This window comes from Streptopelia decaocto, assembly GCF_964273445.1.
Source record: "Streptopelia decaocto genome assembly, chromosome: 2".
Lineage (NCBI taxonomy): Eukaryota > Metazoa > Chordata > Aves > Columbiformes > Columbidae > Streptopelia > Streptopelia decaocto.
The window spans coordinates 80305000-80332091 of NC_138655.1; the positions used below are offsets into that span (position 1 = coordinate 80305000).

Sequence of the window (27092 nt, forward strand, 5' to 3'; positions counted from 1 at the left end):
AAATAGTACGTGACCTCAGCAGGATGCGCAAAGTTAGCTTATTTTAATTTTCTACTTGACTACTGCTAAATTCAGCCAATGAAATGACTGGGCCATTAGTTTGATTTCTCTAGCATGAAAGATTTTAAGAACCACACTTTGAAGATAGATAAAAGCATCTAAAGCATCTATACTTTCCAATATTCTGATGTGGCCAGGACCTGGTACAGAGATTTTCTCCACCTACATTGCACCCTGGTGACTTTGAGAGTTACAGTTTCACATAAACATCTGCTTTTATTGAGAAAAAATTCAGGCTGAACCGGAATGGTCTATGCAAAGTATCATCTGCTTGTCCCCCCAATAATTAGATGCACTTTGTTGTTGGTTAGGAAAAATAATTGTTTAACCAAAATGGCAGGTATGAAATATCAGCGCTCTGTTTAAAATTTCTGTTAAGAATCAGTTCTAAATTGCCAGGGAACAAAACAGAAAGAACATCAGCCACCCCTGGTTTTAGTTTGGTTTACCCAAATAAAACAGAATTAGATGTAGCAACCCTATGAGAGACATATTTCTGAGAGGTAGGACCTTTGCCTTTAAAAGCCCTGGTGTTTTTTTCAAATAACACTGAGATAGGCTTTTGGAATGTGTGACCAAGCAATATTTCTACCTCTGCTTTCATTTTCATGCTGGACCTGGAAGCTCAAGTGCTAAAGTAGAATTTAATAAAAGCTGTTCTTGTGATATAGGCAGTGAAGCCCACACAAGACTGCTGCACAGAGCTGATAGATATCCTGAGGGAAACATAAAAGGCGAGGGTGGTGGGGAAAGTGCTCTTTTCATGAGAATTTTTCTGTTCAGTGTTCAGTTGCAGTCTGTCTGGACTGAATCTGAAGCATAAACCATGTGGGCTCAAGTGGTTTGATCTGGTTTAAAACTAAAAGACAGCACACAGTTCTGTCTCTATTCACATGGAGAAACAAAGCAAATACATTTTAAAGAATGCTTATTCTACTGACTATATACAATATAGCACATGATATTCTCCATACACACCTGAGATAATTAACAATACTGAAGATAATTGCTGGGAATATTTTTTAATTTTTTCAAAATACTTCTTTGCTGAACTGTAGCAGAATAAGATCAATCTGAAGTGTCTGTAAACATGTAGTTTACAAAAGTCATGGCAATATTGGTGAAAAAGTTTGGTAAAAGCTAATTATTCTCTACTGAATTTTGCAAAGGTGGCATATCTATTACTGAAACAACTACCATGTGAAAGCAGAAAGATTGTCTTATATAGATATATTTAGTCAATAATGTTGACATATTATGAGGCAAAGGCAAGCAACAAGAAAATGTTGATGGAAGAATATTTTGAAGGGAATCAGTGTCTGTTATTACTCAAATACTAAAAATAATGTTAAATACCATACCTAGCTGTAAAAATTCAGATAAGACCTTAAAAAAGGTATTAACTTGTTATATATTGCGTATAAATTCTCAGTGTTCTCCATCAGTGAAATATAATTTGTTTTGCCATGCACCTTCAGCTTTTATTTGACAACCTAGTAGAAAAACTTTCATCCTGTTGCCCTGTCTTATATTAAATGTTCAGTGACACATTACAGAATCTTGCTTCAAAAACACGCTATTTTGCAACAAAACCACCTTTAATCAAGACCTCAATGCCACAACACTAGTATAAAATTCACTTGCTTTTAAGACTGATTTTAAAACTCAAGAAAATATACTGCCTATATCCCCTGATTCCATACATGGGAATTGAAGTAGTCCCTGAATTCACTGACGTATGTAAAAAGTATAGCACCCAATGGTATAGAAATCATGCTTTGCCATGTGGAAAATAGTCATTGCATGTGTAATAGGATAGGTCAAAAAGATTTGGCAGAAATGTTTTTTAAACAGAAAGCTCACATTCTTTAAGAAAAAGGTTCTTGCTTTCTAAGGAAAATATTTCTAAAATATTCATTCAGAAGTGAGAAAGAAAAGTATGTGTCCTCTTGATGCCCAATGTACTGTTAACCTTTTTCTAATTAATAAGCCAATTAATTAATGGCCTGTTAGCAGACATTAATATGCACCTTACCAGACCTGATTAAAAGAAAAATGTAGACATAGAACCTCAGCTGCTGTAAAGCTCACTTGACAGCAATGAAGTGATGAAACTGAAGGGTTATGCTGTTTTTCTGAAGGCAAGAGTTGGTGAGAAAAGAAAGAATTTCAAGAATAGAGGAGAACTAATTGAGAAGGATAGAAAGCAGGGGCTAAATCCTACTCAGATCCTTTTTTGAACTGGATCAACAAACAAGTAATTATACACATGACAAACTTACAGCAGAGGTGTTCCTTGCCAGCTAACACTGATTTCTTCTGGCTATTAGAAATAACAGCATCTGGGGTGAGGTAGCTCATGTTGGCAGAACAATATTTATACACCCTGATTCTGAAAAAGTTATTTGTGTGTGTGTGTGAGAATGTACACACACCTATGTGTTGATTTCCAGTAATGGATAGTGTCAGCAAAATGACATTTCACTACTATCACAACTACTTCTATTACTCCCCTGAAAAGCACCAGAAAAAAAAAATGTTATATTTGGAGAACTGTAGTGAATATGACTGGCAGATCTAGTCAGATACTTTAACAGATTCATACTCTGCCAGGACAAACGTTGAAGTTGGAAACATTCAGAAAACTATCGATGTTTCACTCCTTAATTTCCCAGAACAAAGCATTTAAACTTGGTGGGTTTGTGTTTTTTGTTGTCATTTTTTTTGTTTGTTTGTTTTAAACATCTCTATTTGCTCCCATTGTCTTAAAAATAATAAAACAAGTTGCATGTGAAGCAAAGGAAAATTTCTTTTGTCAGTTCATTTCATGGAAGATTGCAAAATTTCATTTTCTTACATTGGCTAAATTTCAAAATCATTCACAAAGTCAGTATACATCTAGAAGCCAGAGTTCTCCAAGTTTGGATACCATCTAAGATCAAATCACAGATGCTTTATCTACTTTAATATATAATATCTACCAGACTTCACCTGGAAGCTGTTGGAGACAGTTGATCTTCTCAACAAGGTGGCTGCTAAGGGAATAAAGCTGTCACTTCAGTGTGAGAATTACCATCTTCCCACAAGCATTTTCTCTTTGAGATGTCTCAGAGGCATTCATTTAAGCACCAAAGTCCTTGAGTTTAATTTTTTTTTCTTTTTTTTTTTTTTTTTTTAAGTAAATAGATAAATTGGACTATGGGGGAAAAAAGAAGCTGAAAACACCGTCTGTAAGATTAAATGACACTGTGATTTTTCTCCATAGAAGCCTCTTCTGAAAACAGACAAAACAAACACAAGGTTTTCCCATGACAAACTATTGGTTAGTTTATCTTGCACATAGTAAATTGAGGAAAGAAATAAAGACTCTCACAGGGCATTGCAGGGCTGAAGCCCAGCCTCAAAACACTAGTCAAGAAATGCCTGGCAGAACCTGACAGAATTTGTTCTTTAGGGATACGTCCGATGAATCATTCTCACAAAATGATGGATAACTCAGAGAAAATACTTAATTTTCAGTGATTCAAAACCATCCAGTTGGGCACATATTTTAGAATATGGAACACTTATCTTGTTCTGTAATCCTTGTTTATTTGTCCGTCCTTGATGTTTGCTGAATACTGTCATTTTCTTTCTTAAACTAGACAGTAAGATCTTCTGAGGAAGAGTCATGTACTTTTGTGTTTTGCTTTGGTTGTGCTTTTTGTACAGTGTAGTGGTATCATAATCTTTTATGAAGACTCATTGTGCAATGCAAATAGGAATAAGTGCATGTGAAGTATGAAATGGAGTCCTGTTAGTTTAAGAATACAACAACATGCTGATCCAGCCTTCCATATTAAACTACTGCTTGTAAAGTCCTCCATGGTAGCATTGATCTTGGGTGTTAAACTGCAGAGGTTAGAGTCATTCACACTTGCTACAGTAGCTCTGAGAGAAACACAACATTGAACCAAATCAGGAGTAAATGCTGTTACAATAACATTTATTTTATCTTTTAAATACCTCTCTTATAAATTTCCATTTGCAAAGTTACTATTAGAGAACTAAAACTTTGCTAATAAAAAATATTAGCTACTCACAAACCCCAGTAAACAGAGCATTTCTGAGCTAGCTTCACTGCATGCTTTAGGTTATTATTAATTATAACAATTATTTAACAATTACTGTTGAAATATATAATTTAAAAAATATCAGAATATGTTGAAAGCAATTGCAATTAATTCTTAAGAGATTTTTTCTTATTTTTTTTAAACAATCTTTTACAAGTTCCAATTCTTCTATATTTGACTTTATTTGAGGTTTTCAGAACATTATTTTTACTTTAATACGCAGGTTAGTAAGAGATATTCAGTTGATAGACAGTCCTACTTAGACTTCCAAAGGCTCTGAGTGAGGTGTCCCAATAAGAGCACAGGAGAAAACTATGCAGTCATGAAATAAGAGGGGAGGTTCTTGCAGAAAGAAAGTTAAGAGGAAGGTCTGACAATAAAGACCTTCCAATACTCAGTAGCTAGGCAATACATAGAGAGGTGAAATTCATCATCCATAGACATAGTCTTAACTTCACATATGGGATGACAATCTCTGAACTGATCATTACTTCTAATAATATTGGTGTTAAGGTAGGCAGTTTTTTGCATTCAGTGCTTACTAGTGGTTAAAAAGCAAAGTCACTGTTTGAAATTGCTAGGAAAGGAAGAGAAAACAAAGAAGAGATCATTGTATTCAATGAAGAATAAACTACTATAAGAATTATAAACCAATGCATATCTGCCTCTCTCCAGCTCAAGATGAATAGAGAGGAACTGGAGAAAGTTTAGAGGAGGACAAGATGAATGATCAAAAGTCTAGAAGGGCTTTATCACAGCCTGTCCAAGTTAAGTAGGACTCTTCAGTCTGGACAAAAGACAGCTGAGGGGCAATGTGCTAGAGATTTATCAATGGCACAAAGATAATAAATAGGGATGACTTGTTTTCTGGTTTTTGTTTTTTGTTTTTTTTCCTCTCTCTCTGTGTTTTCCAACACAGGAGCTGGTAAATATCAATTGAGGACAACATGGGAAGATTCGACAAAAAAAAAAAAAAAAGATACGAAAGGTGGTAGGTCTTCCTGAAACATACAATTCATACAATTAAACCATAAAATTCCTTGCTGCATGAAGTAGCAGATATCAAAAGTTTATGTTTGTTGTAGGAAAAGCTAGACATATTCATACGAGATGGTTGTTAAAGGATTATTAAAAACAGAGAAACCATACTTGGATCAGGAAATTATTTGCAAATAATCTGAGAACAGGGATGGATGTTCACACATGCTTGCCATGTTCTTATACTGCTCTTTAGGTGTCAGCTTCTGGCCAAAGTTAGAGCCAAGATAACTTTGGTCATCCTATAGTCTGATGAAGTACAACATTTTTATAGATTCAACATTAAAAATAGAAATATGTCACAATGTATTTATATACACTGCTTTTAAATATTTCATAAGAAAACTGTTATTATTAGTAATATATTTCTCAGAAAATATATGAGCTCACAATTGCAACTTACAACTTGTGTAATAACACAAAACAAGCATAGTGTTGGGTAAAAAAAGCTCAGTCTACCCCAGAAGCAAAGGCATTTGGTAAAATCTCCAGACTATAGACTGCAATGAAGTGCGTCAATCACAGGAGCAGTGATTGGAATGTGATTCAGTTCTGACCCCATGCTCAGAGCTGTGAAAAATCTGCTCAACATATTTTCCATAATGACCCTGCGCAGACAAGGGCAATCAACATGCAAAAAGTTAGGATCGTGGCCATGTTAATCAGCCATTTCACTGAGTTGTATTTGAAACCATGCTAACATGAAACCTTGCTTAGCTGAGAGGTGTTAAATCTGCTTCATCCATTTTGTTCAGAAGAGTGATGTGTCAAATTCCACCACTTACCTGACAATACTCAAGTTTTGCCTGTCTTTACTGAAGCTAGTTTGGAATTTTTTTGCAGCAACAAGAAAGATATATCGAACAAATTCCCAGATCTTTTCCCTTCAACCTAATACAGCTTAAAAGTTGAATCAAACATGATATACGATAATGAAATCAGGAGGAATCATGACATGTCTTCCCCAAATCAAACTTGTTACATATGTGGCATTAACAAATAAAATAATTCTTCTTTGTCACTGGGAGAAAGAGAACTGTGAGAGTTACCTGACCAGGCTTTGATTCCTCACAGACGATTGCATCATACTCCCTGACAAGCTCTGGAGGGTTGTCATTGACATCCAGGATTCTAACACCAACTGGAACATGGCTCACTAGCTCAGGATTGTCTGCAAAATACAGAAGAAGGTATTAAGCCTATTGAAATATTCAATATTTCATGACATCTTCAATTTAAACACGGTTTCTTAACACAATAACCAGATAAGAACAAGATACAGCTGCAGAAATTTAGGTAACAAGCTACTAAAAGTGTTGTTTCCTGTGTTTCATCAACTGTTTTGAAAAATAATAATAATTAAAAAAATAGAAATTATAGTATGAGTCTTAAGCCACTGTTATATATAAATATAAATGCACGTTACTCTCAAAAGTGAAGTGGGAGAAAGCTGTTGCAGTTATGGCATACTATCACACCGTATGCTAGGGTATGATCAATGGCTTTGTAACAAATGCGAAAGCGTCATCACAGTATTGAATAAAATTTAATACATTTTAAAAAATATTTTTCTCAGTCCCTTAAGGAGTTTAGGAGATAATATAACAAAATAATAAGAAAATATGAAAGCATAGACACATATAAACCTTTCCCAGGCTTGAGTTCAGGTTCCTCAAAAGTTATTATGCTATTACATGAAGTATAATAGTTAATAAGTCTTGCTTTAGCACTGACATACCAGTAAGAAAATAATGCTTAATTAATGGTGTCTTAGGCTATGATCTGTAATTGTGTGAGAGCTCACCCTCAGAAATAACTCACCTTCAAAAAACACAATAAATAGAATCTTTTCAATGAGAATACACATGATAAAACAGAAAAAAAAATATTTTAATCTGTAATTCCCTTGTTTTTACCACTAAATGGTAAGAAAACATTATTTTGTTGAAAGAATTATGTATTAGAACTTTTTATAATTAGCTAAAATATGCCTTGTGAGGTCTGTGTAATTATCAGTCCGTTAGATGACAAACTTCATTTTACTTTCACCAATTAAATGAAACTATAAGTAGAAGACAGCAAAGTCATTTTTTTCAAACACAACATGATGGAAGAATGGGGTCTTACAGACTGACATTTTAGAGGTGCATATTCCTGTCTGTGTTCATGAAAAAAAGAAAAAAAAAAAAGAAGGACAGAAACATGAGTAGTCTAAACCTCATTCTCCTTCGTCATTTTATTCTTGATTAATCCACATCATGTGTCTGTCAAACAGGTAATTTGTAAAATGCCTTAGATTTGTCACACCTTTAATGGTTTCTGCTCAGATTTCTGAACAACATTGATTAGACACATATTTAGATTCAAAGTCATCAGTAATGTAGCCTCCCAATGAAAGGGTATTCGAAAACGTTGAAGTTTCTTTTCACAAAGAGATTTGTCCTTCTCCGTTTTTACCTGAGATACTAGTCAAAAAGCTTGGGGCTTAGAAGTTGTCTTCAGATTTTTTACACTCTCTTTTTAACTAATAGGTCTACATTCACATTATGATTTTATTTCACTTTTGGAACTTAGTCAATTATTCTCATAAAATGGGAATAGAAAGGAGATTAAAAGAAGTCAGCAGAAAAGGAAGACTTAATTGAGATAATATAGAAACCTCTATTCCCAATTAACATTAACATTAGAAGTTATAAAAACACACTCAGAAGACATTTATAGACTTAAAAATTCCATTTGCTTGATGAAACTTTCCTTGATTGTTAGTATTTTCAGTTTTCCCTCAAAACAGTTTTCCCAACAAAACTTTATAACAGGTGAACTAAGGCACTAAAGTAGGCAATCTCAATAATGTTCACATAAGGCTGAGACTTTCCACTGCTATGTAGAAAACACTTCTAGTGGAAAACTTCGAGGAACGTTAAATGCCCGGAATATATGAAGTGAAGATGAGGAAGAATGACACTTAGCTATTCACTAAACAGTTGGGAGAAAGGAACCATTCATCTACTTTTACTCTTATTACTGAAGGAAGCAAACTTCTCTCCAGGAGACCCTTTGCAATATGAGTATTAACACAAAAAGATGTTTGATCCTTCCCTGGAGGTAGGCCAGGAGATTGTGCAGACATCACCAGCAATAGAGATTGAATATTTCTTATTCCTCATTGAAATGCAGCTTACAAACTTATTTAGGCAACTTCATCTGTCAATGTCATCAGACAATCCAATCACAAAAATCCTGTAGTTACAATTACAGGACATGATATCTAGCAATAAATGATCCAGACCTGATCTGCAACTCAAAGGAGTTTTATTATTGAGGCTTTGTGTAGGAGGCACTTGTACATAGTTTGTTAGGTATGCGAACAAGAAAGTGGTATAGATTAAATCAGGCAAAGAGAGAGGACACAAGAGCATATAAGGGACACAGAAGGCAGAGATTACAGTAAAGGGTTAAGGAGGAATAAATCAATTTGGATTCATTAACTGCACTGGTCTTAAAGTTTTAGTCCAATGTGTGGCAAAAAAGTGGTAAATAACTTTTGTTTCAGTACAATGTATCATAAAGCAAAAATAGTTGGGATTATCAGAAAAATCTTAGTTGAAAGGGTTTTCTGGAGGCCAGTGGTCCAGTCTCCAGGTCAAAACAGGGCCGTCTTCAAAGATATACGGAGGAATAATACATCTAAGAGGAAGGGAGCAAAAATTCAGGAAGGGCACAGGGTACTAGAGGGTATCAGAGATAAATAATTGTTCTGTAGCTCTGGCATGTTAGAAATAGTTATTTGGGAAGGAAAATCAAACTTTTTAGTCCAATGTATGGCAGGAAAAAATGGTAAATACTTTTATTTCAATACAGTGTACCAGTTTACTTTGGCCCATCTAGATGGTGCCCCCCGTATGTCTGTCAATACTACCCAGTGCATTCTTACTCTAGTCTGCTAAATTTGCATTATTTTCACAGAGATTTCATGGCGATTCAGAGAATTGACCTTTATTTGATCTGCCACTGTTTTGCAATACAAATAATTCATAAATACTTTATCAGTACAAAAGAGTTCTCAGTTCACAAAGTACTATTTGTATCTTTCAGGGAGCAGTTACCTCATGGTATGGTGGAGAATTGCAGAAAAATTTCCACGTTGACAACTTCCTCCCTACAAAATGCTAATAGGCAATGTATAATTTTAACACCACTTACCAAAACATTCTTGAAGATTGTCAGACTGTGTATACTACATATTATAGATGTGCATGGAAGACAATAGCACAGTTTATACTGTGGCAAGAGAATAAGAATAAGAATTGTGACCTTGCAAATTTTTGTGGTTCTCTTTTTGGTTTGTTGTTTCTTGTTTGTTTGTTGTTTTTGTGTGTTTTGTTGTTTGTGTTTTTTTTTTTTTAAGATTTGATTTTACTGTTTTATCATAAAATAAATACAAACTCCAATCTTTTACAGGTGTACAACTCATCTGCAATATCCAAACACTCTAATAACTTGTCCTTTTAAGAATATGTATTTGTTAATTAGACAAATTTATTGTGGCAGTTAGGCAGATTTCCAGTTTTAAGATAATCAGTGCTGACATATATTTCAGGCTTGAACATTACAAAATAGCCAGATCCATTCTGCATCCTATTAGTATTTTGCCTCCAGAGTAGATTTTTAAAAGTGAATGCTCACTGTTCTAAGGGATAACTGAAGCAGAAACATTGCTCTGATTCACCTACGTTAGGGACTTGCTTTCTTATGCTTGAGGCTTTTCCCAGAATAAATAGCTCTTCTGCAAGAATACTAAATGTACGTAAAGTAAATTAATTTCATTGAATAGCATCCCCTTCACCAGCATGTCCTCTGAAAACTTACAGAAGTCCCTATCAGCAGCTAGTGTGATGTCTTGAATCTCCTCTTCCACTTATTTTCTGTGGGCAAACTTTAAAATCCCTATTTAAGAAGGAAGATTTTTAATATAGCTACTGTTGTCTGAGACTTCTTTTTTAATGAAATTCCAATGACCTTTATGAAAATAAATTCTAACTGAATGACATTCAGAACAACAGTCCTGACATCAACAGTCTTTTGTGTTGTGGTTTTTTGTGGGTTTGTTCTTTTTTTTAATTATTATTATTGTTTGTTTGTTTGTTTGTTAGGCTGGTATAGTTCAAGAGTTATTATTATGAAAGCTGAGTGAATAATTTAACCCAGAGACACTCTGAATTATTTTTAAAGGATGAAAGATTTTGCTAAAAAATGAAATAATTTTACATGTTTTCATGGTCTAGAATGAAAAATCTTCACCTAGCTTAGGACTAGAATAAATGTCTATGTTTTTGCATCATAACCACTTTTTTCTCATTTTGACACCTTTTCCAGATCTTATGGGGCAAGCCAATACTTAGGAAGTTCAACAATCTATTCTGATACTTTTGTAAAGAGAAGTAGAAAGCATTCATCACACTTCTCTAATAATGATTAGTTTTGACACATTAGAAGACAAAACATAGGTCTAGGAAGGTTAAAACATAACAAAGAAGCAGAGCTAACACGAAGAAAAAATGTCTAATATGTGAGAGTGGTAATATTCAGGAAATAATGGGTTTAATTCAGGATGGTGTATACATGATAAACTAAATTTTCTGACAGGGAGAAAATTAGGCAGGATTTAGTAGTAAGTGTAGGTTTCTATTATCCTTTCTTAGGGTAAGGGTGGTTTTATATATTGTTATTTGAACTTGGCTAGAAAATGTTTTATTTTTTCTTGTGGAAAAATATGACTTCTCACTAACAACCACAAATGTGAAAGCACTGATCAGTTCTCTTGGATCAGGCTAGTAGTGGTAGCAGTAGTAGCAAAAGGAGCAATAGTAGTAATAATAGCACTGCACTTAAAACATTTAGCACTCTCAAGTTGGCAATTTCCTGTGCCTTAATGCAAGCAAAATTCTGGAGCTCATAGACAACACAAATGCTCACCTCCTGAGTAGATCAAAATATACTGGTTCTGTTGCCAAAAATGTCCGTTTGGAAATTCTGGTACTGATTTACAAAGCCCTGAACAGAGAAATGTCATGTAATACCAAAGACTGTGTCTTCTTCGGAGACCCACTTTTGTAGTCAAGAAGAGCAAATCCCTACACCATCTTCAGGTGACAACATAGGAATATCTTCATTGTACTTTTCCTCAAAGAAGCAGAGGAGAAGAAAACCCATCAAGCCTAGAAGCCAATGACTAAACCAAGATAAACAGGGAAATAAGCATCGAACTTGAAATTAGGATCATTACTTCTTGAGCAGGATGGAGAACTAGCTGCCTTTCAACAACTCTTTTTTTTTTTTTTTTTTTTTAAATAGTTTTGTGTAGGTTTTCCTTATTGCATTGATAAATACATGTAAGAGAATGACATTCTGCTACAAATTGTATTATTGTGATTTTATGGTCCATTAGTAGACAAGTTATGAAGGCTAAAAATAAACTGTATATCATTTGAAAGTTTGTACAGGGTACCTGTATTGTGTCTAGCTCTCAGCATTGAGAAGATGTCAGATATCCAATTCTCACTACTCCATGGGTAAAATAGTCTTTAAAACTCAGACCTCGTAGTTTTTAAAAACTACTTCAATGTGGTCCACATCTAGGGAAATACATTTGTGGTAGATTCTGTTTCTTGGAAAAATAAAGCAATTGTTACCAATATGAAAACCCTTTGAAACTGAGCTAGCAGGCAGAATGTGAGGTCAAAGATGAAGAACATATGTGATTTTTTTCTTGGTGGGGGCATGGTTTAAAGTAACACTCTTAGGTCAGGTTCTGTAAGGTACTTGTAGAAATTATCATAAAAGTAGCAAACAATACATAAGACAAAATTACCCTGTACTGATGTTAAAAAAATGAGTGAATTTCATTATTGAAGTGTACCCTGTATTGTTAAAAACCCAGGAGTTTTGAAAAAAAAAAAATAAAGACAGAAAAGCATTATGAGGAAATTTTATATTCAGTGAAATAAGAAAAAAAAAAAAAGACAAAGTTAGCAATAAACTCGCTCATAATAATAATAGTAAAAAAAAATAATCCTCCTGTCCCTCAGATACAAAGAGATTTGAAATTATAATACTGTTACAGCAGTTTGTTCTGATTTAGATTACTTTCAGATCCTGAAAAAGGATTCATTTTTCCAAAAATTAATTATTTGTCACAAGGCATTAAAGATACTCTTGATTATGGGAAAAAGTTTAGATGGAGAAAATAAAATGCCATCAATTCTTGTTCTTTTTTAATTCTTTCAGTGCTGTATGCCAGGAAGATACTGCTCCTTAGACTCATTTCCTTCAGGCAACGCATATGTTGTTTTCATGCATTTCAAAATAAACATAAATAAACTGTGTATTTTTATCCTTTGATTTTAATTTTTAAAAAATAAATTGGTATGCCTCTTAATAGCATTAACAGGTTTATTTTGCTTACACTTCAGTTCTATCTTCTGTTCTTATTCTTCATATGACAGTCTCATGTAATGCTGTCAGAAGTAACATATTTTCATCCTCTACCACAATCTTAAGAATGCCTTTTCTGCTGCAATGCAACCATAAATCAGGAAAAAGAACTGAAAAATTCTTCTTATAACTTGCTGTTGGCTGATGGCAATATGAGATAGCAATATCCCTCTGCACCTAAAGAAAATATACAACTGCACCTCATTCTAATTATGTACTTTATCTGTTTGTTTAATGTAATTATAGGGCTTTCAATATTTATTCAAAATCTCAAGAGGTTTTATATGTCACTGCTGAAAATCATTTCTCTGTGTGTATCCTGTTTTCCTGTGAATTGCATAATTCTGTCTTTCTTGTTATTGTTTCTGTTTCTACCAAAACTTATTGATGAAAAAAACTGCTTATGTTATAATTAGCACCTGCACTTTCATGTTTTTACCCCAGTTCTTGCAAACTAGCTGTTCCAAGCTCTTATTCTTGTGAGCTGTCCTGCCATTTAACATATTTTAATTCTGAACAAGGTTTATTTGCCCTCTATGAAAATATCACTGAAAGGTTGCTTTTGTTGTTATTTTTAATGATTCTGTTTTCCTGGGATCCTTTCAATACCACATCACAGGGTATTCCATATTTTGTCAATGAGGTGTTGCTCTAACTCAACACTTTGGTGTCTTATTCCCTGAAGCTAGTAGGAGGAATATGCATGGAGAAGTAGATACAGAAGGTGTATAAACAAAGACAAATATCTTTGTGGGGTTTTGTTTGTTTACGTATGGTTTTTGTTTGTTTGTTTGGTTGTTTGGTTGTTTGTTTGTTTGGTTGTTTGGTTGTTTGTTTGTTTGTTTGTTTGGTTGGTTGGTTGGTTGGTTGGTTGGTTGGTTAGTTGGTTGGTTGATTGGTTGGTTGATTGGTTGGTTGCTTGGTGGGTTTTCTGATAATGTCTGACAGCCTTGGAGATTTTTGCTTTGTCCGTAAAATCGATTGCATAATGATATATCTTTAACATTTTGATTTCTAATACACTGTTGGATGAAAGCTCTGTCTGCACAATATCCTTTCATATGGTCATTTTTTACTACCTCTTGCTAGCATTTCTTTAAGTCTGGGTTGTCTGACAGAACCTGGCAGGTATCATGTTATTTCAATTTTCCTGTTCTCTGCAGCTTCTACAAAGCTTTACAGATTAACAACTCTTTCTGAACCTTTCAAAAATAAGTTTATGCATTCATTGCATTCAAATTGTTTTTTTGGTAAATAGTGGTAAATTATCTGCTTTTGCATTCTCAGCCATTGCAGAGGATTTTGGAGACACTCAGAAACACTGCAACTTCATCCCAAAAAGATCAGTGAACTGGTAGACCTATAAATGTGTTTTACACACTTACACACTTACCACCTTCATAAGAGAAAAATGTGAAAATTTCCCAACAGAAAGTATCTTCTAAATATCTGAAACATAAACTTTTGGATCTGCCCCGAAAGATAAGTACTTATCTTGCTTTCAAAAAAACTCATATTTCTTATTACAACAACAGATATTCTTATCATCCATCTGAATGTCCAGTACTTTATGAATCCCAGTAATCTCTTGATGTTTACATCACCTGAAAGCCATATCTAGAAGCTGGTTTGCTCTCTGTCTGTTGAGCAGATATTGAACACAATCAGTTGTTAGAATTAATACCTAAAAGGAGTTTCTTTACACAGTTTTTCTTATTATATTTCTAAGTAGTAGTTTCTAGCGAAAACTATAATCCTCACTTTGATCTCAAATTGAGACATTCTCTGATTCCTTGAATCATCAGTGTTTATTTCTCCCCACAGCTTTTATTCCTTCTTAGCAAGCACAAAGGCTTCAAGGATACTATTATTTGTCCTATTTGCAGCACTGCTTTGAATACCTTGAGGTACATCTTTATTTTTCCAACTGAAACTGGCTTTGGAACTGCCAGAAGTCCACCCATTTCTATTTTAGCGCCACCTTTTTCTTGCAGAGGCTGTTATTTGAGGTTTTGCAGTTATTGTTCCTTTTGTTATCAGCACTATTATATACTATAGAGAAACCTTAATTGAATCACCCACAATTCTTTTTACAGCCACCTATTTTATTTGAGAATGCATCACTATATGTGAGAAACAGTCACCCTTTTTCTTCTCCACATTCAACACACAGTTCCAAATGTCGCAAAATCATGGAATGGTTGAAGTTGGAAGGCACCTCCATAGATTGGCAAGTCTAAATCCCCTGCTTAAAGCTCAGTCCGTTAGTGTACCTCACCTTGGCCCTTGTCCAATGGGGTTTTGAATATCTCTAACAGATACTCCACAGCTTCTCTAGGTGACCTGTCCCAATTTTTGACCAATCCCATAGCAAAAACTTTTTTAAAATGTTAAAATGGAATTTTCTGTATTTCAATTTGTGTACTTTGCCTTCTGTCATTTAACTGGATACCACTCAGATAAGTCTTTCCTCATCTCTGCTTATCTTTCCCCTCTACTCTGCAGTTGTGCAGCCTCATCTGGAGCACTGTGTGCAGTTCTGGGTACCACAGGATATAAAAGTGTCCAGAAGAGGGCTATGAAGTTGGTGAAGGGTTTGGAGAGGAAGATGTATGAGGAGTGTCTAAAGTTACTTGGTTTGTTCAGCCTGGAGAGGAGAAGACTAAGGGGAGACCTCATCATGGTCTACAGCTCCCTCACAAGGGGAGGAGGAGGGACAGGTGCCAAACTCTTCTCTTTGGTGACCAATGACGGAACGTGAGGCAATGGCAGGAAGATGTGCCAGGGGAGGTTTAGGTTGGACATTAGGAAAAGGTTCTTCGCACAGAGGGTGGTGGGGCAGTGGAACAGAATCCACAGGGAGGCAGTCATGGCCCCAATCCTGATAGTGTTCAAGAAGAGACTGGACAGCATTCTCAGACAAATGGTGCAAACTGTGCAGTTGTCATATGCAGGGATAGGAGTTGGACTCTATGATCCTTGTGGATCCCTTCCAACTCAGAACATTCTATGATTCTATGATTCTACAGGCTCATTTTGAGCCTTCTTTGAGGGGATCAGGTGCACCCTCAGTAAGTTTGTAGATGACACCACGTTGGGTGGGAATGTTGTGTACTGGTGCATGCGGTTATTCCTCTCGAGGTGCCCAACTCTGCATTTCCTATAGTTGAATTGTCTAATGTTCCCTTTCATCCATTTCTCCAGTGTGTCAAGATCACTCTGGATGGCAGCATGACCATCATGGTGTATCTGCTATTACTCCAGATTTGTGTCATTTGCAAACTAGGTGAGAGTGCACTCTGTCCCATCAACCAGGTAATTAATGAAGAGATTAAGCAGTATTGCATCCAGTATCAGCCCCTGAGAGTACTGCACTAGTGACTGGCCTCCAGCTGCACTTTGGGCTGCTGATCACAACCCTTTGAGCCTGCCATTTAAGACAATTTTCAGTCCCGTTCATCATTCATTTATCTAGTCCATACTTCAATGTGTCTTGTTCTTACATGAGTTTCTTTCAGTCTTCCTTAATTCTTAACAACTAAGGAGGTTGTCTGGGAATCTGAGTCACTTCCTATCATTGTGTGCTGTCATTACAAAGAATTCTAATTGACAGATCCTACACTATTCCTTAAAATAGCTCAGCCTTAACTTTTTCCACTCTCAAAGAAACAACCATTCACTGTGACTGTATTTCTTTCCTCTAAATCAGTCTTTCATTTATTATAAAACTTTGTGCACTTGCTCAGTATTTTCCTATTTCTATTACTCTTATCAAAGACTCTGTCAAAACCCTTAAATAGAGCTAAGCAAATTGTATCTCCTTCTTTCAAATACTCTTTTATAGACTTTTTCAAATAATTCAAACAAGCTAATGAAATCTGAATTCTATATGAAACAATATTTTAAAATCCTGTTATCACCAATTTGTAGTCCTTCCCCTTGCCCCAAACATAGTATGTAGATTCCTCAATAGAAAATCTAGTATAGTGTAGCATAAAGTCAAGAGAGGAAAACATTTCAAGAAACTAACTATAACCATGGCAGCAGAGCACCTCTTATAGTTGAAGCAGTTCAATCTTTCTGGACCTTGCAGATTCTGCTGTGTTCCTGGCTAAGAAAATGGTGTCAGAAGCTACAGATGCTTTCTTCCATGCCAAATGAACTTAACGACTGCCACTCTCACAGCTAAATAATATTTTGGTCATAGCCTTCCACCTATTTTTCAGCTTTAGTCTCAGCTCTGCAATTCCTTGTGCATGGACTTGAAAGATAATGATACAAAAGCCTGGATAGACAGCACTTAATGTAAGAGTTTTGGCCTTGTATCTGTATACACAACAGATACTCCTCCTTTCATCTAGATTTAATTACTGAATTCACAATGGATTTGGAAGAATACAGCAGGGTTGTAATTTTCAAATTACTGTAGGTAAAGAAATGGCAGAAGAAGTGGACACAAAGAAAGGCTGCCCATAATTTAGGCTGCCTGTCAGTCAGCCTGCTATCTATCTTTTCTTAACTGCTTCCTCTTCCTTTCTTTCATAAACAAATTATTTTTCAGACTGACATTGTAGATTTACTTATCTTCCCAACCATTTCATCCTCATTAGTCTTTTTATTCTCTTTTAGTTATAAACATAATCCTTCTTCATTCTCCCTACCATTGTCTCAGCATGGTACGTGTACTACCACTCATTTGCCTATATGAAATAAAAAATGTGTAGAAAACTACATTTAAGTTTAATGGTATTGAGATTTATTTCTGAAAAATAATCACATTTGGATGGCTTCCCAAAAAGACTAGTGACTACTTCTTTTTTGGTATGGCTCAATCTTGCTTTCAAATCTCAGTTCAAATTAACACTATCCACCTGCTTATGATTAGGCTTAAATTACATTTTATTTCATGCTGCATTGAAATAACACATAATGTATGAAGACACCATCAAACACACTGAACTATCAGTCATTACCTTTTTTAAGGGGCTAACCACAAACCCTAGATTTTGCTATTTACAATAAAAATTTACTTAGTTCAAAAAAAATGTTGTCCTTATGAAATATTTGCATGCTGTCAATTCTGTAGTGTGTGCTAGTGATGCAGTGGAAGAACAGATTCCTTTTTAATCCGGACATGAAACAAATGAAAACAGAGGAGGCTGAGGTGGCTCGGTGATGTCAGTGACACTTGTTACAGGTAAAACCTGTATCACATCATCTGGCAATGATGGAATATACACACACAGACAAACAAATATATATATAAGTAGTTCACAGCGTTGATCAGAATCACTGCCACTGAAAGAGATTATCACAAAGAGCACTTAGCAGGACTGGATCTATTGATCTAGGTTAGGACTTTTTTTGTTTGGTTTGTTGAGTTTTTCAGCTTTAAAACTTTGACTGTGCCAAAATAAAGACCCTGTATTTTAAAAGTTAACTGCAATGTTCTTTAAACTGTACTTGCCTCATGTAAAAATATATATCTGGGACTACTGAGTCAGACGTTTCTAGACTGTTGCAGGACTTACCTGAGGCAATGGAAATTCATCAGACTTCAAGGCCTTTCAAATGCATAGGCAAGTATTTTTTGTACCTTAACTTGGCAATTTGCCTGTTAAAAGGCCAGAGGTATACCCTGATAATCAGCAACTACTAGGTACCTGTCAGATATAAATTAATATTGGCATATTTAACATCCAATTCACTAAAATTGTTAAGAGCAGATACAAGATGGAAGGATGAATTTCTCAGTATTATATAGTGTTATCTTCTAATAGATATGAAATATGAAACACAAATGTGACAAGCTTTTGATTTCAGGACACTGGATGCTTGAAACTGTTCCTAGGTAAAGTGGCAGCCTTCTATCACTTACAGAAAAAACATGATAAATTTACAGAGGTGGAATCACATAGGCACATGAGGTTTTGTCTATTTGATCTCTGGAATTCGGGAATTTACAAACACAGAGAAAATTCTCCTTTATCATCACTGGCTGAAAAACATCCATGGTAGTAAAAAGAACATAACATCTCAATATAATGTTTCTTAAAACCTGAAAATTGTTATTTTCCTCTTTTTTTTTTTTTTTTTTTCCTTAATACTGTGTGCCAAATGTATTATTTACCTATCTCAGAAGCAGCCACTGTGATGTTGTACCAAGGGGTCTCCTCTCTGTCAAAGATCTTGGCAGTCTTAATGGTCCCAGTACTAGCATCAATGGTGAAATAACTATCTTCTTCTGTGTTATGATCAATGAAATATCTGTGAAGAAATAAAGCAATAAAAATATACTCATTGTAGCATGTATCATCCAAAGTAATAGAAATTTACATAAAAATATTACTTGCAAGCTTTTAAAATATTTTAAAATAAATTATTTAATAAGTGAATTAATATTTTAAATATTTTTTAAAACACCCTAAGAAAAAAATATATGTCATGGAGACACCCAAAGTAACACCATATTTCATTTCTTTCATAATGTTACTTTTCTTTTGATACACAAGAAGGTTTCCACTGTGAGTCACAAAGATACAAATTGCTTGCAGGTTATATTTTACACAGCAGTATATAATCCTGTCAAAGGTAAGAAACACATATTTTGACTAAAATATAATTTAATGCAAAGGTAGAAAATAAAATAGAAAGATATGAAGACATTATTCTGCTTACTTGCTTGTCACTGCAAACAAGCATGCTCAGTCCTGGTACCTGTTTTGAAGCATGTCTCTTTGACATGAAGTTGATAACATGATGACATGAGCTGTTTTGAACATAACCATTACAGACACTAGGAGCACAAAGGGCTGATTCCCAGAGCTGCAATTGACACTAGCCTAGAAGCAGAACTAAGCAGCCCTGTTTAACTCCCTTGGCTTCTTGACACTTTGCCTAGCAGAGAAAGTGAAAACCTTGAAGTAGGTAATGGATGCAGAGGGAGGGAACAAAAAATATGAGATTGGCAAGCCATTTTTTCTCAAAGCTGGAATAATTTACAACAGCTTTTAACAAATGAAGCAATTATAGACACTCATCAAACCTTCTTCACTAACTTCAGACTTGATTAAAAAAAAAAAAAAAGGAAAAATATTCTTAGTCTTGTATGTACAATAATTGTTTTTACCCATAATCTCTCAGCCCTACTTTCATTCTGTGACATTTTTCATGTATGGAAGCTATGCACAAGCTATTTGTCCCACCCAATTGCTCTTATTTCTACATCACCAAAAAGGTAGTTGTCAGCTAATAAAAAGAGTGATGAACATAAAGGCTGCCAAGCTCAAAAAAATTTAAAATTACTTCAGATTTGTTTCTCTCTCAATGTACTTATTTAGACTGTTTGTAGAAAAGAAAAACAAACAACTAAACAAACATTTCATTGAATGATATATTAAAGTAAATATGACATACGAAAAAGCAAAGGAAATAAAGCACTGGAGGAGGCACCAATTTGAGTGAGTCACCTTAACTGGTCAAAGGATAGGACACAATATTTTCTTTTCATGCTTACAGTATTTCCAGTAATTAAAAAATAGTATGTCAGGCACTGGAAATCAAAGTAATCAAAACTAGACTAGAAAATCTTTTCTTCTTACCTGCTCTCAAATTTTTCTTTGACATTGTGAATAGTGAAACGTCTCCCACATGACTGAGGGAGCTGTTAGAGAGGCAGCAGACATCAGCTCCCACTGATTTAATGTTTCTCTGGAATAAGGATTTAACTTGCTGTCTCCCATCTGAGCTACAAGAACCTATGTGCCCTTCATTAACTACCAACATTGGAGAATCCTCATTCTAAAATACTCCAGAAGTGCTCAATAAAGACACTTGGGATGTGCAACATGGCAACTGAAGTTGCCTCAGGCACAGATGGTAAGCTCAAACTATTTCCATGCTGAAAGTAGATTGGCAAGATCTTGATTATGTAGGGGATGTGGCCAGCATTTTTAAGAATTTAAATGAAGACTTTTTTTTTTTTTTTTTTTTTTTTCTCCCAGAGGAGATTATTTGATCAGTGTGTCCTGAATTCAGTGAAAAAATCAAAACACATTTTCTTGCCAGAAAAAGAAAAAAAAAAAAAAAAAAAGCTGAATTTCTAATTGCTGAATCACAGTGGGCATTGTAGACTCGCTTCCAAAACCTGGTGCGTTTCTCAGTGCTCCATAAACCCAGGAGGTGAACTAAAAGGAAACTCTTGACCAACATTTATCAGTCAGTGATCATGAAATTATGAATATTACAGTTACCCAAGAAAACGTACGTTCCTTTTGAGGAATATTGGAATCCTCTGAGGACCCATTACAAAACAAAGCAAAACAAAACAAGTAAACAAAAAACTCACGCAGTTATTCTATTGGCATTATTTCATGTGGCAATATTGGTCCAGGCTACCCACACCTCTTTATTTGGGAATTAGGATTTGCTGTTCAATTTCAGAACTAATTTTTCCAGTGTCTCTGCAGGCCTCAGTTGCCAAGTGTTTATTTGACATGGAAGTGTTTTGAAAGATTGTGCCAATATCTGTGGAGAAGTTATATCTCCTCTGTGCATAGCTAGACTTACCTTTTACAAATTATAAAAACTTTGGAGGCAGGATGGTAGTAACCTCTAAAAGTCCATACAGCTGCCATGCTTGCAACAGTGTTGTGTTGAGACTTGAACCTTGTACAGAAGATGTGCTTCACTGGAGAAATCCTCCCATGTCTTATACCTTATGCCCTCAGTGTAGGAAACCTGACCTATGATAAATTGTTGGGATATCTTGACTAAACTACTATTGAGACAGGAATAAAGAATGTTTGGTTGTGTTGAGCAAGATGGACAGTGCACATATATTTGTGTACAAATATCTTTTACATGATGAACTGGAATGCTGACAGAAGAAGTACAGCAAGTATAATTGTCTCTCAAATAATTTTCTTGGAGACCTTAGCAGGACCCTTCACTGGCAGAGATTACAACCAAGTAGGAAATGATAAAATGTAATTCCCTATCTCCTACTACAGACTTGTTTTTCTTGACTCTAGGGGTCTCCTGATAATGACAAGAATTATTTGCTAAAAAAAAAAAAACAACCAATATGCTTCACTGACCTTTTCTTATGGAATATGTATTGCAAACCCAAATCATATTATAATAAGAGCCTTGTCCCTGCAAACGTTTATTACTGTGGACATTGTTTACTTATTATCAACATCAGGCACAGTGACTACTCTGTGAGTCAGTATTGTGCTGACCACATAACCATAGAAATAATGCAATGTAGTATTTGTAGACAGTAGCTTAAAAATAGACAGAATTTCAAATTTGGCTTCATGAGAAAAACAACAACAAACAAACATGTAAAGCAATAATGATACTCAGCAGCTTGTGTGTGTGTGACTTATAAAAAAATTATTACCTCTCCCTCTGTGAGTGAAGTAGAGAACCAGCACTGACAAATATCTGTCCCAAAAGTGAAGCTTGTGTAGAAAAACTGAAGTTTGATTCTGTTATGAATTGTGACTACCTTATGTTTGATACTGATAATAAATGATGTTGCTTTTTTTTCCTGTTAATATAAAAATATGTTTCTAAATCAGTTATTTAAATGTATTCTATAGAAGGTCAAAGCTCTGAGTTTCTAGAACTCAGTATTGGTAGAACAATTTCAGTTGTATTTTCTGTGTCATTAATGGCAACAAAGTGATCCTGAGGTAACTTACTAAGACTTTTATTTCGATACTAGAATAATGTAAAATGTTTCTAATTCAGCCACAGTAGCACTTCCCCTTCACATGCAACTTTTTGCATCTGGTTACTTACATTTTGAAACATTCACTGATGGAAAGAATTTTTCTTGATCATGAATGTAAGAGGACTCTATAACAAATTTAATTGTATTTAAAAAGTGCTTAACATTTTAGGCCTTTGTACTGGCCTCCGATTAATTTGCACATTGAGAATAGAGACCAGGTATATCCATAAATATACCATACTCCAGAGTCAACAATGCTTTACTTAGGCTTCTGAATTTATTTCACCTCGTAAATACTTATTTTAAGCTAGATAACAGTGGAAACAAAGACAGTCATAGCGTTCCTCTCTTGCTCTTCCCTCCACCTCTACTGAGCTGTTCTTGAATGTTTTTTCTAGACTGCAAAAAGCTGTAGTGCAAGTTTTGAATTTCAAAGTTACTTCCAAAGTGATTCATAAAATCATCATATAATCCTAGAATACCCGGTTGGAAGGGACCACAAGGGTCATCTTTACAAACTTTTCTTGCCCAAAACCATGGTCTAGACAACATCCACCACTTCTCTGGGGAGATTATTCCAGTGATTGATTGTACTTACTAAAAATTTCCCTCTTACATCCAATCAGAACCTTCTCAGGAGTAACTTGTACCCATTAGCTCTCACCTTTTCCACATGACTCCCGTCAGCGAGTTCCCCAACCACTACAGAGATTGCTTGTCTACACCGCAATGCAAAAAATTTTCCTTAATTCAGTTGACTATTTGTTCTTAGAATGCATTTACTGAAAAATGAATTTATAATATTTGTTGCAGATATTTGTTTACAGACATTTACCCATTACAATATTGTGTGAATTAGCATACTTTTAACCATTTAATCAGCATATCTGAGTGTCATGGCACATGTTCAAAATGGGACTTAATAACAAGACGCCTAGATAAACAGCTCTCTAGAAACTGTTTATGCCTAAACCAGCAACAGAAGCCAGTCTCAAATAAACTACATTTAAAAAGATCATGAATATAGAAAACTTATTAGTCACACTATCTGAAGACATTCTGAGGGAAATTCAATACCAAAACTCAGTCCTGCTAGTACTGGGAAATGCAATATGTGCCATTTTTTTGTTAAGTGTAGTCACTCAACAGAAGGGCATTCCCAGCTTCCATCTGTGTCCTTATTCCTGCTTCTGACCAAAGCAAGGCCCTGGCTCCTGCAACTTCATTCCTTACTTGCTGTGTTTCACTGGGAGCAGATATTCACACCATTTTTACTGAAAACTAAAAACATTTGTGTGAATTAGGAAATAAAGAGAGATGAATATGCAAGATAGGCCTTAGGCAGAAGGGCACTCTAGATGTATAAATCAGTTTGCATTATTAAATTAGTCAGTCTATAATAATAAAGTGAATACTTAAAATTGGAGGTTTTAAAAGATGCTACGAAGTTTAGGATCTTTAATGATTTCAAAACCTTTTGCAGGTGCTTCTGAAACTAAAACCCATAAGCCTTTTCAGAATCTCTCTCCCTAAATTATTCAGTCTTAAGATAATATTAACATCAGTCTGTTACTATTCCAACATGTCTCTCTCCAGTTATTGTGTTTTAAGTGTAAGACCTGAGTTTGCCTTTCGAAATAGTTCTGGGTTTTTAACTTATCTTTTTTTTTTTTTTTTTTTTTTTCCTTGGACTTTAGTAAAGTCTTTAGCTTATCTTTTCATTATGCTCTTTTTATTTATTACCTTATTTACTGAAACCAAACAAGAACTCTGTTACAAATTTCCACCCTGGCTACAAACTTGTTATTCTTTATTAAACTTCCAAAGTCACATTTCAACCAGATCTGGATTCACAGGTCACAGTACTTCTTTGGGCTTTTGAACTGAGACATATGTAAACAATGCAAATAATAAAGAAGTTCTTTAATGACAAGTGAAACTGGTTACAAAAAAGAACTTAGAAAAAGTAATGGAAGGAGGATAGAATCACTGCTAAACTGACCACTCACATCATTTAATCACTATCTTTTAGAAATCAAATGTCATTATATGGGAATACGTTTAAGTCAAAAAAGAAAAAAAAGGCGCAAAGCAGCTTTTATCAGAAAGAGCTACTCAGACTCAAAGTATAGAAATGTTTATGTTTGGTCCTTTTTTAAAAAAAAATACCTTAGCGAAAAATGTGTGAGCAACAACTGTACAGGGTGAGAGGAGGTATACTACGAAGAACAGTGAAAGAGCTGATCAGGTGCAACTCTCCATGTTTGACCAGTTGGAAAGCAACAATAACTCCAGTGCATTCCTTCCATCTCTCTGCCTCCTGACAGCGGCACTCCCCATGAGCCTGGGAACCAGCAGCATCCCCTTGAAGCCAAATGAGGTGGTGGGGAGACATCCCATTGCCATAACTGCCTTGGACTACACTGCCTTGCCTTCCAGGGCCAGTCTATTTCCCAGTAGTTCAGACAAATGTTTCCAGGAGAGAAAAGCAACCATGAAGTCTGAGTTGGAAGTTGGCTGCCAAATCAGCAGGTAACCAATTTGCTCCCTGCAGTGTGTCTGGTAGATTAAGGAGACATTAGATGTTCCAGAGCTCCTCAGCAGAAGACTACCACTGAGAACTACAGCCTTCCACTGTGCTTTCCAGTTGTGAAAATGAAATATATTTGAAGAGAGCTTGGAGGCTTGGAGAAGGCAATCTCTCTGTTTATAATTCCTTTTTTTTTTTTTTTTTTTTTTTTTTTTTTTTTTCCATACAGGCATAGCATGAGGAAAATACTGTTCCTTTCAGAGAGCTTGCAGGAACTCGGTTTGATATGCTGTTCCCAGTGAGTTAGCTCTGAAGCTGGCTGCCAGCTGACATCCATCAGCTGATCAGAGATATTTTCTTATCTCACATACGGAACTCCCAGGTCACCTCTCACACTGAAATCTCAGCTCAGCAGAAATGGCAGCCTTTCCTTTCCTTGTCCTGGAGATGTGAGGTGGCAGATCCTGGGAAGCATGAGGGAGTTGCAACCAATGAACCACTACCTCCTAGCAAAGCCTCCAAGAGACAGCCACTACTGTTTTGCATTTCATGCAGAAGCTGGTGTCCTGCTTCTGCTCTCATTCCCCTCCCCTGTGCATTTCTGGCACACTGCTCATCTTAGGCACTGTAAAATGGGAATATGTTCATTTGAAGAAAATGAGTCTTTTCTGTACACCCATCTTTTCTAGCTGACAGTTTCTGTCTGTATGTGTTACCCACTGATCAACTTTTCTAGCTAATTCTGCCAGTAAATGTAGGCTAAGAACAACCCACACCCTTAGAGGCATAATTCAGAAGTCAAAGCAAGATAAAGTTTTGTCATCTTTTCCTGACTTTATGAATCTTTTCAGAGGATTCCAACTGTCCAAATGCATTTCAAACAGATGTGTTGATGGCAGAACTGTTATATCAAAGTTGCTTTTTTATTCAGAGAGATTAGCATTCATATTCCAATGCTTCTAAGAAATAAAGTGCAGTCAGTGTTATGTGAGAATGACTTTTTGTTTCTAAAAGCTTTACTAGTTAAATAATGGTATTCTACTTACATATTATCTCCCCCCCCCCCCCCCCCCCATACTAGATATTAAACTAAATAAAACCAAGATAGATAGATTTATGTCTATTTAATAGAGTTGAATGGTCCTATCAGAACACTACACCATGGAGATGTTAAGATATGAAGGTTGACTCCTAAAAGAATAAAAGAATTTTAAATACCGGAGGCATTCTGAAGTCAGAAAGGTAAAGATGATGTCCTGGCATGAAAAATCAGGCTCTCAGAGTCACCATATGAAGATGACCTGTCAGTTTTTTCTCTCACAGTTTTAGGTGATGGATGGAGACAGTTCTGGTTGCCATGAAATTTTGACCACCATCCTGAGCTGGATGCTTCCTACTCAGAACAGCTGTCAGAACAGCTTACAAGTTCTTGCACAGAGAGACAGATATTTTTGTTAGTGAGAGGTCTGGGACACATAGCTTAAGAAGAATCAAAAATAATTTGAGGCCACAGGGAAAAAAAATCAACAACAGGTCTCCCACCTCAACACTATGAAAAAACGTTTTAAAATAGTTCATTGCTGTGAAGACAGAAAGAGAATCAGAGAATAAATTGGAGAAAAATCCCCCTCTCTCTCCAGCTGTTCAAAATAGGGTGTTATTATTCTGTTTTGATTTCATGACAATCTTGGAGAAGAATAATACTGGAGGAATACAGAGAGCCAACAAACGAAGGGGGTGAGATGGAAGAGGACACAACTCCTCTCTGCTAACTAACTGTGAACATTTCACACACTCTGGAAAGATACTAGTGTGTCTCTGTAGTTGTTGATCACAGTGTTGTAGCAATGTCATGCTTTGAGAGTCTGAGCACAGTGAGGGACAGATGTTTGCCTTTGCTTCCACAAGTGCAGGGTTGGAAGGATCTGAGGGAGGATGTTCCTCCATTCAGGCATGTGAGGGCCGGTCAGTCAGCACAACAGCATTGATCTCAACAGGTTGCCGTAAGTACAGCCAACAAAGCACCCTGTGCACAACATAGCAGAAAGAAAACTGATGCTATACCACTTAGATAACATTCCAAAGCATGTAAAACAAATGAATACAAGTAGATGAA

At 35.5% G+C, this 27092-nt stretch overlaps 1 protein-coding gene across 2 annotated transcripts in view; it reads right to left on the reverse strand.

Moving 5' to 3' along the window:
• Positions 1 to 27092, reverse strand: part of CDH18 (cadherin 18) — a gene marked incomplete at both ends in the record, with an annotated part of 163039 nt that overhangs the window by 12848 nt on the left and 123099 nt on the right. For both annotated transcript variants that reach the window (XM_082044497.1, XM_082044496.1), the window contains 2 exons: positions 6260 to 6381; positions 18835 to 18971. In XM_082044497.1, coding sequence (XP_081900623.1) covers positions 6260 to 6381; positions 18835 to 18971 — 259 coding nt within the window. The remainder of the gene's footprint in view (positions 1 to 6259; positions 6382 to 18834; positions 18972 to 27092) is intronic.